The sequence below is a fragment of the Tachyglossus aculeatus genome, chromosome 2 (genome assembly GCF_015852505.1).
Source record: "Tachyglossus aculeatus isolate mTacAcu1 chromosome 2, mTacAcu1.pri, whole genome shotgun sequence".
Lineage (NCBI taxonomy): Eukaryota > Metazoa > Chordata > Mammalia > Monotremata > Tachyglossidae > Tachyglossus > Tachyglossus aculeatus.
The window spans coordinates 87963562-87979979 of NC_052067.1; the positions used below are offsets into that span (position 1 = coordinate 87963562).

General features: G+C 42.8%; 1 protein-coding gene across 1 annotated transcript in view; it reads left to right on the forward strand.

The window, feature by feature from the left end:
- The first annotated feature begins 10123 nt into the window (after positions 1 to 10123).
- The window catches only part of ARHGAP18 (Rho GTPase activating protein 18), a 139149-nt gene continuing 132854 nt past the window's right edge, over positions 10124 to 16418 (forward strand). The window contains exon 1 of the mRNA XM_038741204.1: positions 10124 to 10299. Within this exon, the coding sequence (XP_038597132.1) occupies positions 10187 to 10299 (113 nt within the window). The 5' untranslated portion in view covers positions 10124 to 10186. The remainder of the gene's footprint in view (positions 10300 to 16418) is intronic.

The following is a 16418-nucleotide window of genomic DNA, read 5'->3' on the forward strand; positions in this document are numbered from 1 at the left end:
ACCCAGGCTGACTCTCCAACCTTCATTGCTCAGGGCAAGCAGAAACACATGTGAAGTGGCCAGACGTGAGTCCACCGCTGCTGGTTCTTACAACAAAGTGACTCAAGGTACCAAATCCTCAGTGGTTGAGAGGAGACCCAAGGAAAGTTTTCAGCCCTGAAATCTGAGTCATCTCTAATAGACAAACACGTTTCTAGACCTTCAAGGGATTGAAATATGAGGAGAGGATTGAACTGTAGCTGCTTTAGTAACCATGTTTTTCTGGCCTGCAAATTCTCCACCCTGTTAATATACAGCTATTTCATTGGCTTGTGAAGAGATGTTGATTTACGGTGCTGTGGGGTCAAACAAGGTTGAGGTATCCCAGGAATTAGACATCTCCAGAAGTAAAATTGACTGGAGGGGAAAGTGTGTATGCAGATCTTTGAGAAGATCTCAGATCTTTGTGAGATCTTTGTGAACCAGGCTATCCATTCCTGCTTTCAGCAGGTGCAGATGCCTTCATTTTCTGGATTGAAAACATTCTTGCTTTATTGCTGCTAATAGATATTTGAGCAGTTGAAACAGGTTACAAGTAAAGCAAAGATGAAAAATGAAGAGCAGATTACACAGAAGTGGGAGTCAGGAAGTCTCACATCCTCCCCCTGGCCTGGAATGCCCTTCCTTTGCACATTTTATTTTGTTAACATGTTTTGTTTTGTTGTCTGTCTCCTCCTTCTAGACTGTGAGCCCACTGTTGAGTAGGGACCATCTCTATATGTTGCCAACTTGTACTTCCCAAGCGCTTAGTACAGTGCTGTGCAACAGTAAGTGCTCAATAAATACTATTGAATGAATGAATGAATCTTTGAGAAGATGTGTATGCAGATCTTAGAGAAGCAGTGTGGCTCAGTGGAAAACAGCATGGGCTTTGGAGCCAGAGGTCATGGGTTCGAATCCCGGCTCTGCCAATTGTCAGCTGTGTGACTTTGGGCAAGTCACTTAACTTCTCTGGGCCTCAGTTACCTCATCTGTAAAATGGGGATTAAGACTGTCCCCCCCATGGGACAACCTCATCACCTTGTAACCTCCCCAGCGCTTAGAACAGTGCTTTGCACATAGTAAGCACTTAATAAATGCTATCATTATTACAATTATTATCTTTGAGGCCACAACACGGGATTCAGTTGGCTCGGCAGATGCTTTGAAACTTTGCGTCATAACCACAAGGACTAAATTGCAGCTATCTGCCTAAGCCTTGGCCTTGAGGGGAGAGCAGCAAGAATCCTTTTTAGTGGGTGGCCGGCTCTCATTTCATTTGTTTTATCATACTTAGGTGCTTACAATGGGTCAAACATTTTTCCCAAGCACTGGATAGGTACAAGTTCGTTCTTGCCTGTCCCACCTTCGACTCCCAGCCCACCTCCTCCCCCTGGCTTGGAATGCCCTCCCTCCGCATATCCGCCAAGCTAGCTCTCTTCCTCCCTTTAAAGCCCTACTGAGAGCTCACCTCCTTCAGGAGGCCTTCCCAGACTAAGCCCCCTCCTTCCTCTCCTCCAACTGCCCCTCCCCATCCCCCCACCTTACCTCCTTTCCCTCCCCTGTATATATGTTTGTATATATTTATTACTCTATTTTACTTGTACATATTTATTCTATTTATTTTATTTGGTTTATATGTTTTGTTTTGTTGTCTGTCTCCCCCTTCTAGACTGTGAGCCTGCTGTTGGGTAGGGACTGTCTCTATATGTTGCAAACTTGTACTTCCCAAGCGCTTAGTACAGTGCTCTGCACACAGTAAGTGCTCAATAAATACGATTGAATGAATGAACGAATTAGGTTAGGCACAGTCCCTGTCCCACATGGGGGCTCCCAGTCTTAAGTAGGAGGGAGAACAGGTATTGAATCCCATTTTATAGTTGAGGAACCTGAAACACAGAGAATTAGGGTTACTCTTGGTCCCCATTTGGCCTGAGGAGCCCGATTTTTCACTATGACTAAAGTTAAAATGATCCTGATTTTGTTCTGAAGCCCAAAATATTGGTCTTAACCTTCAGGTAGAGAAGGAAACAGGCAATCAATCATATTTTTTGAGCTTTTACTATGTGTAGAGCACTGTACTAAGCACTTGGGAGAGTACAATGCAGCAGAATTAGCAGGCATGTTCCCTGGCCATAACGACCTTACAGTCTAGAGGACAAGTTTACAGTCTGGCATTTAGCTCCAAGCTAGTAAAAACCAGTCAAGAAAACAGCTTTACTTTTGAGAAGCAGTGCGGCATAGTGGAAAGATCATGGGCCTGGGGGTCAGAGGACCTAGGTTCGAATCCTTGTCCTGCCAATTGCATTATGTATGACCTTGGGCAATTTGCTTAACTTCCCTGTGTCTCAGGCTCCTTAACTGTAAAATGGGTATTCAGTAGCTGTTCTCCCTCCTACTTAAGCCTGGGACAGGGACTGTATCTAACCTAATTAATTAACCTAATTAACTTGTACCTATCCTAGCACTTAAAAAATGTTTGACACCTAGTAAGCACTTAACAAGTATGATAAAACAAACAAAACAAAAAGAACAGAATCAAATTACTGTCACTGTATGGGGATCATTTTTACTTAAAGCTACTGATTCTCTTAAAACATTATTCTTCATCAGAGTTCTGCAAACTGCAGTTCTCTTCACTGTTTGGTGCAAGCACGTATTCTGTAATATTTCACTCCCTGCCCCTGAAACAGGCTTCAAGGTGTTGTGATTCCAGTCCTTATGGCAGTAATGCCCCACTTCTATGATCTCCATACTAGTTTCCTTGCTATCAACACCCCCATCCCATCTTCCCTCCCCCACAATCCTGAAATGCCTGCTCATAGTTCGTTAGATAAATGTCTCTCAGCCACACATGACTCTGAAGTTAATGAGGCTTGGCCCCTGCTGCTCCTATACTGAGCAAACTATTCATATTAATATGTCTCTCCCCCACCTAGAATGTAAGCTCCTTGTGGGCAGGGAATGGGGCTCCTAATTCTGTTGCATTCTCCCAAGTGTTTAGTCCAGTGCTCTGCCCATTTTAAGTGCTCAATAAATGACTGAAACAGAAGGGGAGCTCCCTGCCTTCTAAGGCACTGCAGTCTTCTTGTGGAGTGGGAACCATGTCTCTAGTGTTGAGTTCATGTAAATAACTAAAACTTATTTGATTATTTAGCTTCCCATTTCAAGACTTTGCATTATCTTTTCTCAGCTCACTCTATATTCATCCCTCCCAAGCAAATTGGCTCTCCCCATATTCTCAAAGCCTTCTCTAAGTTCCTCATCCTCTAACAAGCCTTATTAAAATCACATCTCCAAGAAGCTTTCCCTAAGTAAACCCTCATTTCCCCTACTCCCTTTCCTTTCTGCATCACCCTTGCCCTTGAATGTGTACACTTTCATCACCCCACCCTCAACCCCACTTCTGTGCATAACCGTAATTTATTTTAATGTCTGTCTACCCCTCAAGCATGTGAGCTCCTTGTGGGCTGGGAACATGTTTATGTCCTTTGTTATACTGTACTTGCCTATGTATTCAGTTCAGTGCTCTCTGCACACAAGAAGTGCTCAGATATTCACTGATTTATCAATCAGAGCCCTCTCTGATTAACATGCCCTCTCTGATTAACTCCCAACACTACATGCCATATCAGTGCAACTGCCACCTCTAGCATCTACAGGTTATATCTTCAGCACTTATTCAGATTATTTGCAAATATATTATTTCTGTTTCCCTTTTAAGGTATAAGCTCCTGATGGACAAGGAACATGTTTTGTGCTTCTCTTGTACTTTATTGCTGTAAATCCAATACAGAGAATTGCCAACCAGGGTACTAGATAAATACTATTACTACTGCTATTGATGACGTCTGCCCAACTAGAGTAAATTTTGCTTTACGAAATTGGACAGATTGTGTGAGTCCTTTGTTGTGAACCAAAAAAGGCATTGCTCTGACTTCTATATTTGATAAACGCATTTACTATGTGCAGAGAACTCTGCTAAGCACTAGGGGGAATGCAATAAACAGAATTTGCAGATAGATTCCCTGCATAACAAACCTACAGTCTAGAGGGGAAGACAGACATTAGATCAGTGACCTGGGAGTCAAATGGACCTGGGTTCTAATCCTGAACCTGCCACTTGTCTGTTATGTGACCTTGGGCAAATCACTTCTCTGGGCCTCCGTTACCTCATCTGTAAAATGGGGATTAAGACTGTGAGCCTCATGTGGGACAGGGACTCTGTCCAATCTGATTAGCTTGTCTCTACCCCAGTGCTTAGAACAGTGCTTGACACACAGAAAGCACTCAACAAATCCATCATCATCATCCTTATAATGTAAACATTTATTCATCATCATTATTATATAAAATTTGAAGATGAGCATTTCTTAGACTGCAACCTCATCATGGGTAGGAAGCATCTCTACCAGCTGTTATATTGTACTCTCCCAAGTATTTAGTACAGTGCTCTGCACACACTAAGGATTCAGTAAATACAATTAAATTGGACCTGATTCCCTCTGCTATGCTACATGAGACTGCCACACCTATAAATGTCCCATAAAGCTGACATACACAGTTCATTCAGGTCTGATCAGATTGTAGTATGGTTCCTATTGGAGGAGTTACAGTGAGAAATGCAATATTATTTTGTCAGGTCACTGCCCCATTTCATCTTTCACCCTTTCAAATCTACCTTTGCTTTCATGACCAAAACTTCTTCGAGTTTATATTTTTTGTTCCTCACTGTATGATACCATGTGAATTCATGAGAAGATGACTTTTTGGTTGTTTCCCTCTTGATCACCACCTACATTGACCTTTTGCAGTGGGTTCCAAGAATAGATGATGGGGGGATTGTCTTGCCTAGAAGAAGATCCTGGGTTCTAGTCCTAGCTCTGTCTGTCTGAACTTGGGTAAATCCCTGAATTGCTTCAATACCCTCATCTGTAAATTTGAGCTAATACCTGCCTCTCACTGCTTCAAGGGGATGTCACGAGGGCAAAATGGTTGTAAAAGCACTTTGGAAAATAAAAACATTGCAAAGTTAGGTGGCATTATGAGATGATGCTGGGAAGAGGAGATTGTCTGTGAAACTCCACATTTTTCAAGCTTCATACCTGACTTTTTTAACTGTGCTCTATCTGCATGGCTAGAGCACTAGCTAAGCATATCATTCAAGTTCATTAGCAAACCATCCATTTTGTATGCATTTTATTTCACACAGCCTTCTACCAGGGCTTAGATTTAACCTTAGCCTTACTGACTACACAAATAATTTCAATTGTGATAGGTGTAGTATGTCTTTATAATCTGGTTTTGGTGTATAGGAATGTGGGTCTCTACATGTTTGGGCAATGTAGTAGTAGTAATTTTTTAAAGACCAGTTTGTTTCTGCTGAATATTCAATAATCCCCTACTAAATCACAATGTTAAACCTAATGTAGGAAATCCTTTTAATGTTGTGATATTCACCAGATCTCCCTCCCTTTATTTGGGTTCTTTATACATGGATTACAGCTTCCACTTTTTCAAATTTAAGACAAATAAATGTGTCGGGTGATTAGGGGGCCTAGCTCTGGAGAATTAGTTTGATTTGGCTCTCCTCCTATGAGGTTTGGGCAGCTCTTCAGGGCCTTACCCAAATGAACTGTTTCAGGGGACTTGGGGAATTAGCCAGATTTCAGGAGGCCAGAAAGATCAGGGTAATCTGAAACCTCCAAATCTGTCCACCCACATGGGACTATTCCCTATAAAATGGCATGAATGCAATGCTTGAAGATGATGATTATAGTAATTGAGGCATTTAAGTACTTACTATCTGCTGGGGCACCGTACTAGGCACTGGGGTGGATAAAGGTAAATCGGGTTGGACATGGTCCCTGTCCCCATGTGTGTCCCTGGGCTCACAGTCTTAATCTCCAATTTACAGATGAGGTAACTGAGACACAGACAATTGAAATAACTTGCCCAAGCTCTCCCCACAGACAAGTGGTGGAGCTGGGATTAGAACCCAGGTCCTTCCTACTCCCAGGCCTGTGCTCTATCCACTAGACCACACTGCTTCGTTTCACAGTTCACAGACTCCGGAGGTCTCAAGCCAAGGTGCCTGAATAGACCACCTGACTGTGGTGCTGCAACCAAGCCTGCCTGAGTATCTTTCAATTTACAGCTGTATACATGGGTTCATGGATACTTAATACTTGGCTTGGTCTTCAGGAGGCTTAACATGGCTGCCCACCTGCATAGTCTGTTCATTGGGCCTTCTAGAGGGTCTCTGAGTCAATCCTCTTCTGAGCTGTAATCCCATGTGAAAATATCCTTTCAGGCTCACCTCCTGGACCTCAAACCGGACACCAATTTGCTTGGACTTTTGCTTGGCCTGCCATGGCCTATTTTACTATAAGGGGATCTTAACTGCAGCATGGTTCAAATTGAAAGACCCTGTAACATACCCTCCTTTTTTTTTTCGTTATTCAATAAAGTTCACTTTACATGGATTTGCTTTGCACTGCCTTTTCATAGACTGAAACCTCAGGATAAAGCAAGATAAACCTCCGTATTTAAACTGTTTTGTGAAATCCCAGTGTTTTCAACCTCTAAGCAAGCTGAAAACTCTTTGCTTGAAATGTTGCTATTTCCTTTCACCTGAATCACTTTTCTGTTCTGTTGAATGTGATAAATGAATGCTTTAACTTCCTTGAAGCTAATAATTAATTTTAAACATATTCACTCGATAATTTGAATGGACACCATCCAGGTAAAAGCTTGAGAATGAAAATAAGAACATGAGCACTGCCATTACTGGGCCAAACTAATACTTCTATCAATGGTATTTACTGAATGCTTACTGTAAGCAGAGCCCTGTACTTAAGCACTTGGGAAAGTACAATACAACAGAGTTCATAGACATGTTCCCTGCCCACAAAGAGCTTACCATCTAAGCAGCTCAGTGTTCTGTTCTGAAAGAGGAAACCCTCTGGTTATGGAGGGACCAATTCACATCCTTAACTTTCTAGTAATCCATTTTAAACCTCTAATCCCTTTAATCAAATCCTTCTTGAATCTGCTGGTATTTTCAGTGGTTGATCTGAGAGCTATATTCCTAAAAAACAAACTCTTCATGGAGGGAGAGAGAAAATGGTGGCCCTTTTTTGGGAACAGCCAGCCTGGCTCTCTTAAGTTCTACTTGGTTGCTGATTAAAGGGAAATTTGGAAAAAATGGCTCTAGTCCAAAGGAATAACTATGTGGAACCCAGCCAGGAACATCTCTGGGCTGAATCAGCACAGTCAAACACATTCAGGGCTAGGCTCCTAGAAGAAAAGAAAGTGTTTTGAAAAGTCTTGAGGGGGGGAAAGGATGGGAACATTTCTTTCTGTTGACATCAACTGAAAGAAATATACTTTATGTGTAGAGTCTGCAAATAAGTATGCACTAGAACTATTATTTAATATCCTAGACTACTATCCCTTTGGGGGAGAGCAGAGAGAGGGTCCTTGCTCCTCCTCTAAGTCCTAAGGTCCGCAGAGTCATGCTGCCTCCCCCATTCTCCTTCATAGGGTCAAGCCTATCCTGCAGGTTGCTGCCCAACATAGCATCATTTAGATTGTTGAAAAGTTTGTGACTGGGCAGGCTAGGGTTGGTCCTGCCAGACTCGTGAAGTCCCTCAAAACCTTCCGTGTGACAAGACTGTCTCATAGCTCTTAATGCCTTCTTGCTCCTTGCCCTGCTCATTTATCGGTTTTGCTTTATCATATACTGATCTTTCCCTGTGAGATCATGTGAAGTTTTCCAGCATTTTCCAGGAGATTTTTGCCCCTGACTTGCCCCCTGCAGTTGGTGCTTTACAATGAATCCCAGCACCACGGATGTACAGGGCTCAGATCAGGGCAGAACTGGGGCCTTGGAGAACTCAGGGCTCCCTGGACTATGGTAATTGCCCTGAGTCAGGCAGGAAAATGTCTGCTTGGTTGGGTTTTCTCTGATTTGACTTGTCCCAGAGAACAGGACAACTAGGTTGCTTCTACTTTAATATTTTCCCCCCTCTTCCCATCATGCACCCCAAAATTGCACTGGTAATGCACGGCCACCATCCTACAATTTAATAGCTGCTAGAAGGAGATGAAAATATTAGTAGTGAAAGTATTTATTCAGCACATATGTTCAGAGCACTGTACTAAGCACTGGAACAATACACAGATAGAATCTAGACTCCCTCTAGACTGTAAGCTTGTTGTGGGCAGGGAATGTCTGTTTATTGTTATATTGTAGTCTTCCAATTGCTTAGTATAGTGCTCTGGGCATAGTAAGCATTCAATATGTTTGAATGAATGCATAAACACGATACTGTCCTCTGAGAAGCTTACAATCTTTGAATATAAATGAGGGAAAAGACTGGAGCCAGACACATCGGGAGCAATAAAATAGTGGTTGGCTCATCCACCTCCACATTAAACAGAAACTCCTTGCCATCAAGGAGTATGATTCAAATACGATTGAATGAATCAGGCACTCAATTGTCTTGCCTCTTCCCCTTTTCAAGCCATAGCTTGCTTAGCTCACTGGTGGGTGGAGGATAATAATTTTGTTATTTGTTAAGCACTTACTATATGCCAGGCACTACTAAGCACTGGGATGGACACAAGCAAATCAAGTTGGACACAGTCCCTGTCCAGCACAGGGCTCACAGTCTTAATTTCCATTTTACAGATGAGGTAACAGACACAGAGAAGTGGAATGACTTGCCTAAGGCCACACAGCAGACATAATCAGATGTAATCAAGAGGACTGATTCTCTGGAGAAGACACTAATGCTAGGAAAAGTCCAGGGAAAACATAGAGGCAGACCAGCAGCTAGATGGATAGAGACCATAACAGTGATAACGGAAGTACCATTAGAAAGGTTATGAATTATGGCAGAAGACAGGACATTCTGGAGAAGATATATTTATGGAGTCGCTATGAACTGGAAATGACTCAACGGCACTTGAAAATACACAAGAGGCCAATAGTGGAGTCAGAATTAGAACCCATGGCCTTCTGACTTCCAGGCCAATGCTCTGCTGTTTCCCGTGAGATGAAGAGTTCCTTCAGGGCATGTTATTTTAGATCACAGACCATTTTAGTAGCAGAGTTGTGAAGCCTAGCAGCACAAACTTCACAGCTCTGCCGCTATGTGCATGAGAGGATCTATTAGATGTGATCTATTTGGGTTTCCTGACTTAAGGCCATATGTTAAGCCATCACCTTGTTTCCAGTGTACTATCCTGTCAAAACAGGAAAGAAGAGAGCAAGAGCATTTTTTTCATCCGTTGTTGAAATCAAAAGAATGTGTGCATATCAGGAATTTATAAACTCTGATTTAATTTCTAGAAAAACAACTCTGTATTTAACAATATACTGTATCCATGAAGTGTGGATTGCTAGACATACAATAGGGTATTAAATTGCATTTTCTGTGTGGGGGAGAATATTTGAATTTCCTTGGTGATTTTCAGATCAGCAACATTCAACAATGGGGGATGAATGTTATTCTCCTTCCCCTTGAATATACGTTCTTTAAGTAAACTCTACTTTGATAACACTGGAAAAGGTTTGAAAAGCAAAAGAAGACTGTCTGCAGTGAACTGGATAATCTTTATGAAAAGAAATCTGAACAGGGCTCAACATGTATTCCTTTTAGTATCAGCAGTGGTGTGTGTGGCATTTCGTCAGTTCTGCCTAGCAGGAAGTCTTACAGGCTGGCCCCAACGGGTTAAGAAATGCTTATACTCATGTTACATGAACTAGCAGAAATAATCAGATGGAAACAGGATTTGGGAGGGTGGGAGTGGAGAGGAGGGGAGGAAAAAAGCTCCCTGTGGAGTTGTTTCCTCAGTGAGAGTTTGCATTCTTTGGCTGCCCATTTGAGATTCCTCACACAGAATTTTAAGAAATCAAACTAGATAGCTGAAAAATTCTACCAAGGCCATTTGAGCTGGAAGTGTTGACCTGGGCTGAACAATGCTCATAAGGCGCAGTTTCTAACTGGAGAGACAGGAAGTCTGTCACACAAATTAGCTCCTCCTCTCTGCTGCCACTCGGAGGAGCTGGCGGCTGCTAATTAGTTGAGTTGCCAGGCTAGGCAGAGACTTGTCTTCTCTCTGCCTTGGTGTCTACAGAAGCTATGCTGTTTTCCACACCATGAACTGGAAATCTAGTTCTCAGGGAGTTGTGTTAACTGCCTATCACCCCAGCAGCCACGATGCCTTGGCCAGGAATAACACCAAGGAGACAGAAGACGCCTCTGTGACCAGGTAAGATGGGAACCCCAAACCACAGACTTGGAAAAACAAAACAACAATACCGCACATTTGCTCCAGGCGGACAGTGACAGGGAAGCTTTCCTGGAAGAAAAAGAAAGCAGAAATCTTGCTCTTATTGCCTCCTGGCAGATTGCTGCCGGGTCTCAAAGGCATGATTAACTCATTTCTGCTCTCATTCAAAGTTTGCAGGGCTGTCAGTAATTGGAGGGAAGATGAATGAACACTAATGTGTGATCACCGAATTCCAGGCTTGGGGTTTTAGGGCAGGTGCACTTTGTAAACGGGGCAAGATTGAGGGACTTGAAACTTTACTCTTGAATGGGCAGTTGGGACAGCAGCTGTGAGCTGGATAAAGCAAAGGGCAAAGAAGCTATTATACCTCAGTAATGTGCCTGTAGACTGGTTTGGAGTTTTCTCCCTCGGAAAAAAAAAAAAAAAACACTTGCTGGAAGAGAGCTAAAGACTCTGACTGATTTCTGTTATTGTACTTCTAGAATGTGTGGTTAGTTCAAAACAGACTAATGTTTAGGCTTGAGTCGGCCCGCCTCCCTTGGCTGTTAACGTTAAATAGCTTGGTGAGCAGAACGACCAATGGGCCATAGATCATTAAGGTGCAGAGAGGACCTTTCTTGCTATCTGTGTACTTTGTTCTTTTTTCTGAGCGTGTTCCCCCCTCTATGACCTCCGTACCTAGCCGTGCATTTACTCCTCCTGCTCTAGTTGTATATTGTAAATATTGACCCCAGGTGAAGAACTTGTCTCTGTGCACTGCCCAGGTGGATGGTGACATGAGCTGCATTGCTGTATTTTGCAACCTGCTGCTGCTCTGGTGCACAGGATGATAACCCTCGCTGTTTGCCAGTGTGGGACCCTAATGCCCAAGGAATGTGCTTCTCTGATGTTTTAAACATTGTGCCCTTGGGAAAAGGGGGATATTAACCATCATACTATTGCTTAGGGAGAATCCTGTCCTCAGCTGTCACATATATTCTCTCCCCCTCTACTCCATCACACTCTTTCTCTCTCTTTCTCTCTGAAGAACCGCAACACAGGTGTTTTTCAGTGACTGCTAATCAGTCAGTGGTATTTATTGAGTGCATTCATTCATTTATTGAGCTTACTGTGTGCAGAGCACTGTACTAAGCTTGTTGTGGGCAAGGGTTGTTGTATTTACTTTCCCAAGCACTTAGTACAGTGCTTTGCACACAGTAAGTGCTGTCTGGCACATAGTAAGTGCTTAACATACCATTATTTTATTTTTATTAATAAATACAATTGAATGAACAATAAGCACTTGGGAGAGTACAATACAGCAATAAACAGACAGGCTCCCTGCTCACAATCAATCAGTCATATTTATTGAGCACTTACTGTGTGCAGAGCACTGTACTAAGCACTTGGGAAGTACAAGTTGGCAACATACAGAGACAGTCCCTACCCAACAGTGGGCTCACAGTCTAAAAGGGGGAGACAGAGAACAAAACCAAACATACTAACAAAATAAAATAAATAGAATAGATATGTACAAGTAAAATAGAGTAATAAATATGTACAAACATATACATATATACAGGTGCTGTGGGGAAGGGAAGGAGATAAGATGGGGGGATGGAGTGGGGGACGAAGGGGAGAGGAAGGAAGGGGCTCAGTCTGGGAAACTCTCCTGGAGGAGGTGAGCTCTCAGTAGGGCCTTGAAGGGAGGAAGAGAGCTAGCTTGGCGGATGGGCAGAGGGAGGGCATTCCAGGCCCGGGGGATGACGTGGGCCGGGGGTTGATGGCGGGACAGGCGAGAACGAGGTACGGTGAGGAGATTAGCAGCAGAGGAGCGGAGGGTGCGGGGTGGGCTGTAGAAGGAGAGAAGGGAGGTGAGGTAGGAGGGGGTGAGGTGATAGAGAGCCTTGAAGCCCAGGGTGAGGAGTGAAGCCCACAGTGAGCTTATGCTCTAGAACAGGGGCAACAGACATTAATATAAATAACTTGCGAATATGTACTTTGCCATCCCCAGATTCCACTGTGTGATGTTGCCTAGTGGATAAAGCATAGGATCGGGACTCAGAGGACCTGGGTTCCAATTCCAGCTCCATCACTTGTCTGCTGTAACCTTGGGCAACTCACTTAACTTTTCTGTGCCTGTTACCTCATCTCTAATATGGATATTAAGTCTGTAAGCTCCATTTGGGACATGGACTGTGTCCAGCCTGAGTAGGTGGACACAGGAGAAGCAATGTTGCTTAGTGGAAAGAGAATGGTCTTGGTAGTCAGAGGTCATGGGTTCTAATCCCAGCTCTGTCACTTGTCAGCTGTGTGACTTTGATCAAGTCACTAAACTTCTCTGTCCCTCAGTTACTTCATCTGTAAAATGGGGATTAAGACTGTGAGCCCCATGTGGGACAACCTGAATACCTTGTATCTCCCCCAGCTCTTAGAACAGTGCTTGGCACATAGTAAGCGCTTAACAAATACTATCATTATTGTTTATACTCTTCCTCAGCTTTTAGGCATATTCATTAACATATTCAGCTATTTCATATTATCTTGCTACTACCAGCTAGACCCTTGTCTGCCTTCTCCCATTACCTGGCCCATCATAACATGGAGCACGATGGGAGCAGGGACCCTCAGTGGCAGGAAGGAAGACAGACGTTGCCAAGAATGCTTTTCTTGTAGATGATGGAGGAGTCTGAGAGCACAGAGAGCAACTTTTATCCTGGCCCAATTCTTCATTTTTGTATCCAACATAAATTCTTATGAATTCTATTTTTCTGCCAGTGTGACATCAATGTATTTCAAAGGGCAGTAAGTAGTGGTGGTGGTGGTGATATATGCTCAATTAATTATATTTATTGAGCACTTACTGTGTTCAGAGTACTGAACTAAGTACTTGGAAGAGTACAGAATAAGAGTTTGTGGGCATAATCCTTGCCCACAAGGAGTTTATAGTCTATAAGATGATGTATGTGAATATGTTAAGGATGGGAAGGGTGGGATGGGTTAGTCCAGGCAGGAGATGTCTAGGGGCAAAGCTGTGCGGTTGTGTTCTTGATTCTCCCTTACCTGAGAACAAAAAAGAGATTGCTGACAAATGTGTCTGGGGAGAGCATCACATGAGGTAACTTACAGTGTGCCTGGGTTGGTACGAATTCCTCCCAGTTAAAGCTTGAGCTGTGAAGTTGAATAGGATATAAAAATGAGTTGGAAGGGAAAGTTCTTAGAATGGTTCCTGTCAAGTGGACTTCATCTGGGAGCTTGAATTGGATTTTCTTTGTGTAAAATTTTGATATCAAGGAGTGTCTGAGGAGCGCGTGTGTGTGTGTGTGTGTGTGTGCGCACGCACACGTGCATGATTCTGACATAGTTCAGTGAAGCCATACAACCTGAAGGAGAATTCGATATTTCCTAATAATGCTTGTAATACTTAAATGCTTACTATGTGCCAAACACTGTACTGAGTGCTGGCGTAGGTAAAATATAATCAAGCTACACACAGTCCTTGTCCCACGTGGAGGGTGGAGGATTTAATCCCTATTTGATAGATGAGGAAACTGAGACATAGAGAAATCATGACTAGCCCAAGGTCACTCAGGTGATAAGTGGCAGAGCCAGGATTAGAACTCAGGTCCTTCCAGGTCTGTGCTCTTTCATTAGACCATGATGCTCCTGGACAATAACTATGAAAACTCTAAAGGCTTGGTCTGTAATTCATTGGTGTCTGTTGCCAAATGGCATTCTCTGTTTTGCACATATTCCTTAACATCATTCCATTCCTTCTGCTTATCACTCTTTCCTCACCGTGTACCAGGTAAAATCTATCCTCCTACCGCTTGTTGTTGAGTCTTTGAAATATTTGACAGCTGTCTCATTTTCAACTACTTAGCTTGCCAATTCTCCATTCAGCTACTTGACCTTTCTTCACTTAGCTGGGTTTGAAGAAATTAGAGGCCCATAAGGGGACATGACATCAAGTACATGATCTGTTGTTTTGGACATGAACAGATGCCCCAGTGGAGATCCCATATCTGCAGAAGCTGTTTTGATATGGTTATTTTGTTTTGTATTGACTTCCTACATCTTCAAATTTACTTCTTAAGCTTTTTTTCTCCTTCCAAGGCAGTCAAAAGTTTTGATATTTCATCCACACTCCAAAGAGTACTGTTCTTTTTTTTTCTCTCTTGCAAAATTTTTAGACATTCTTATTTTCATCTTCTTGGTTTTCCTGACTTTTCTGGTCATCTCCAACTGTGGGGTTCTCTCAGCTTCTCTCATTTAAAATAGTTTTTTTAGAAAATCCTAATGAGTCTTTAGAAGTGTTCCAGGACATCAATTATTGCATTCCTAACATTTATTGTATCAAAAAACAAAACTTGTTCATGTTAGTGCCACTTAGTTGGAATGACTGAGACTCAGTCTCCCAATGAAGGATTCTCTGTCTTAATTAGCAAGGCCAAATTTTCAACTCCATGGGCTCCTTGGCATGAATTCATAAAGTTTTTGAGTTACCAAAAACTTTTCCTTTACAGAACTTTTATCCCTATTATTATATCTTCTGAGGGCAGGGTTTATGAGTTCTAATTCTATTGTACTCTCCCAAACACTTAGTACAGTAGTTTCCACAAAAAAAATTCTCAAAAATACCATTAATTGATAGACTTCAAACTGTTCTTCTGAGTCACCGAGGAAACTTTAGATTGTGTGATCTGAGATCTTGATACTGAGTAGCAGCAAATACCAAAGTAGCAGCAGGGAGATCCCAAATCTTTGAGTTCTAATAATAGGTGTTTATTAGGTGCTTACAATGTACCAAACACTTTACTAAGCACTGGTATAGGTACAGAAATTTAGGTTGGATACAGTCCCTGCCTCACAGTCTAAGTAGGAGGGAGAAAAAGTATTGACTCCCCACATCACAAATGAGGAAACTGAAGCATAAAGTGAAATTATTTACCTAAGGTCTCAAAGCAGGCAAGTCCGAGCCCAGATTTGAGCCCATACCTCCCTGAGTTGGTGTTCCCTTATACTTAGTAGTCAACTCTGGGCATGGCAGACGGTGAAGAGGAATCATCAGGAGCAAGGAAGAATAGCAGGCTTTCTCTCTAAATATTTCCCTAGGAATACATTTCAAGTTGGTGAAATGGAAGTCCATAATGGGCAAATACAGGAGTGTGTACAGGCAGAACTCAGACTCCCAACAAAATTGGTTCCTGGAAACTTATAGCAAGGGTTACAAGTGTTTATTGTAACTCAGGGCCATTATAGGAAAAGTGTTGTAAATAGGGGAATGGTTTCTGTTTCAAGGTCAAATAGCATACTTTTACCAAAATTACCCAAAGGTTTGTGTTCTCTGTCAATTAAAATGAGTAATGTAGCTACACTAATTCCTATTCAATCAGAGGTTCCCCAATAGGGAAGCTAAATTCATCAGCAGGGAAATGAATGTGCTGATCTTCCCCAGAGACTGCCTGGCAATCAGGTTCCTCCCCTGCCTCAATCTCTAATATATACACACACTCGCTCGCTTGCTCTCTCCCCTCCCCACTCCCCTGGCCATACCTCGGCTTCTGGGATATGGGAAGCAGTATGACATAGTGGCTAGAGCACAGGCCTGGAAGTCAGAAGGTCATGGGTTCTAATCACTGCTCTGCCACTTGTCTGCTGTGTAACCTTGGGTAAGTCACTTCACTTCTCTGGGCCTCAGTTCCCTCATCTGTAAAATGGGGATGAAGACTGTGAGCCCCATGCAGGACAGGGACTGTGCCCAGCATGATTTGCTTGTATCCACCCCAGCACATAGTACAATTCCTGGCACATAGTAAGTGCTTAATAAATACCATCATTATTTTTATTGTCCTGGGACTCCACCTTCCTGCTTTCTTCGAACTTCATCTCACCATTCTTTAAGCTTGTTGGAACAGGGAATGTGGCTACCAACTCTTACATTGTACTCTCCCAAGTGCTTAGTACACTGCTCTGCATACAGCGCTCAAATATGATTGATTGCAGGCAGTAGGTAGGGCATGACCAGCATGGTCTAGAGAATAGAGCATGGACCTGTTAGAAGGACCTGGGTTCTCTGCCACATATGCCGTGTGACCTTGGGCAAGTCACTTAACTTC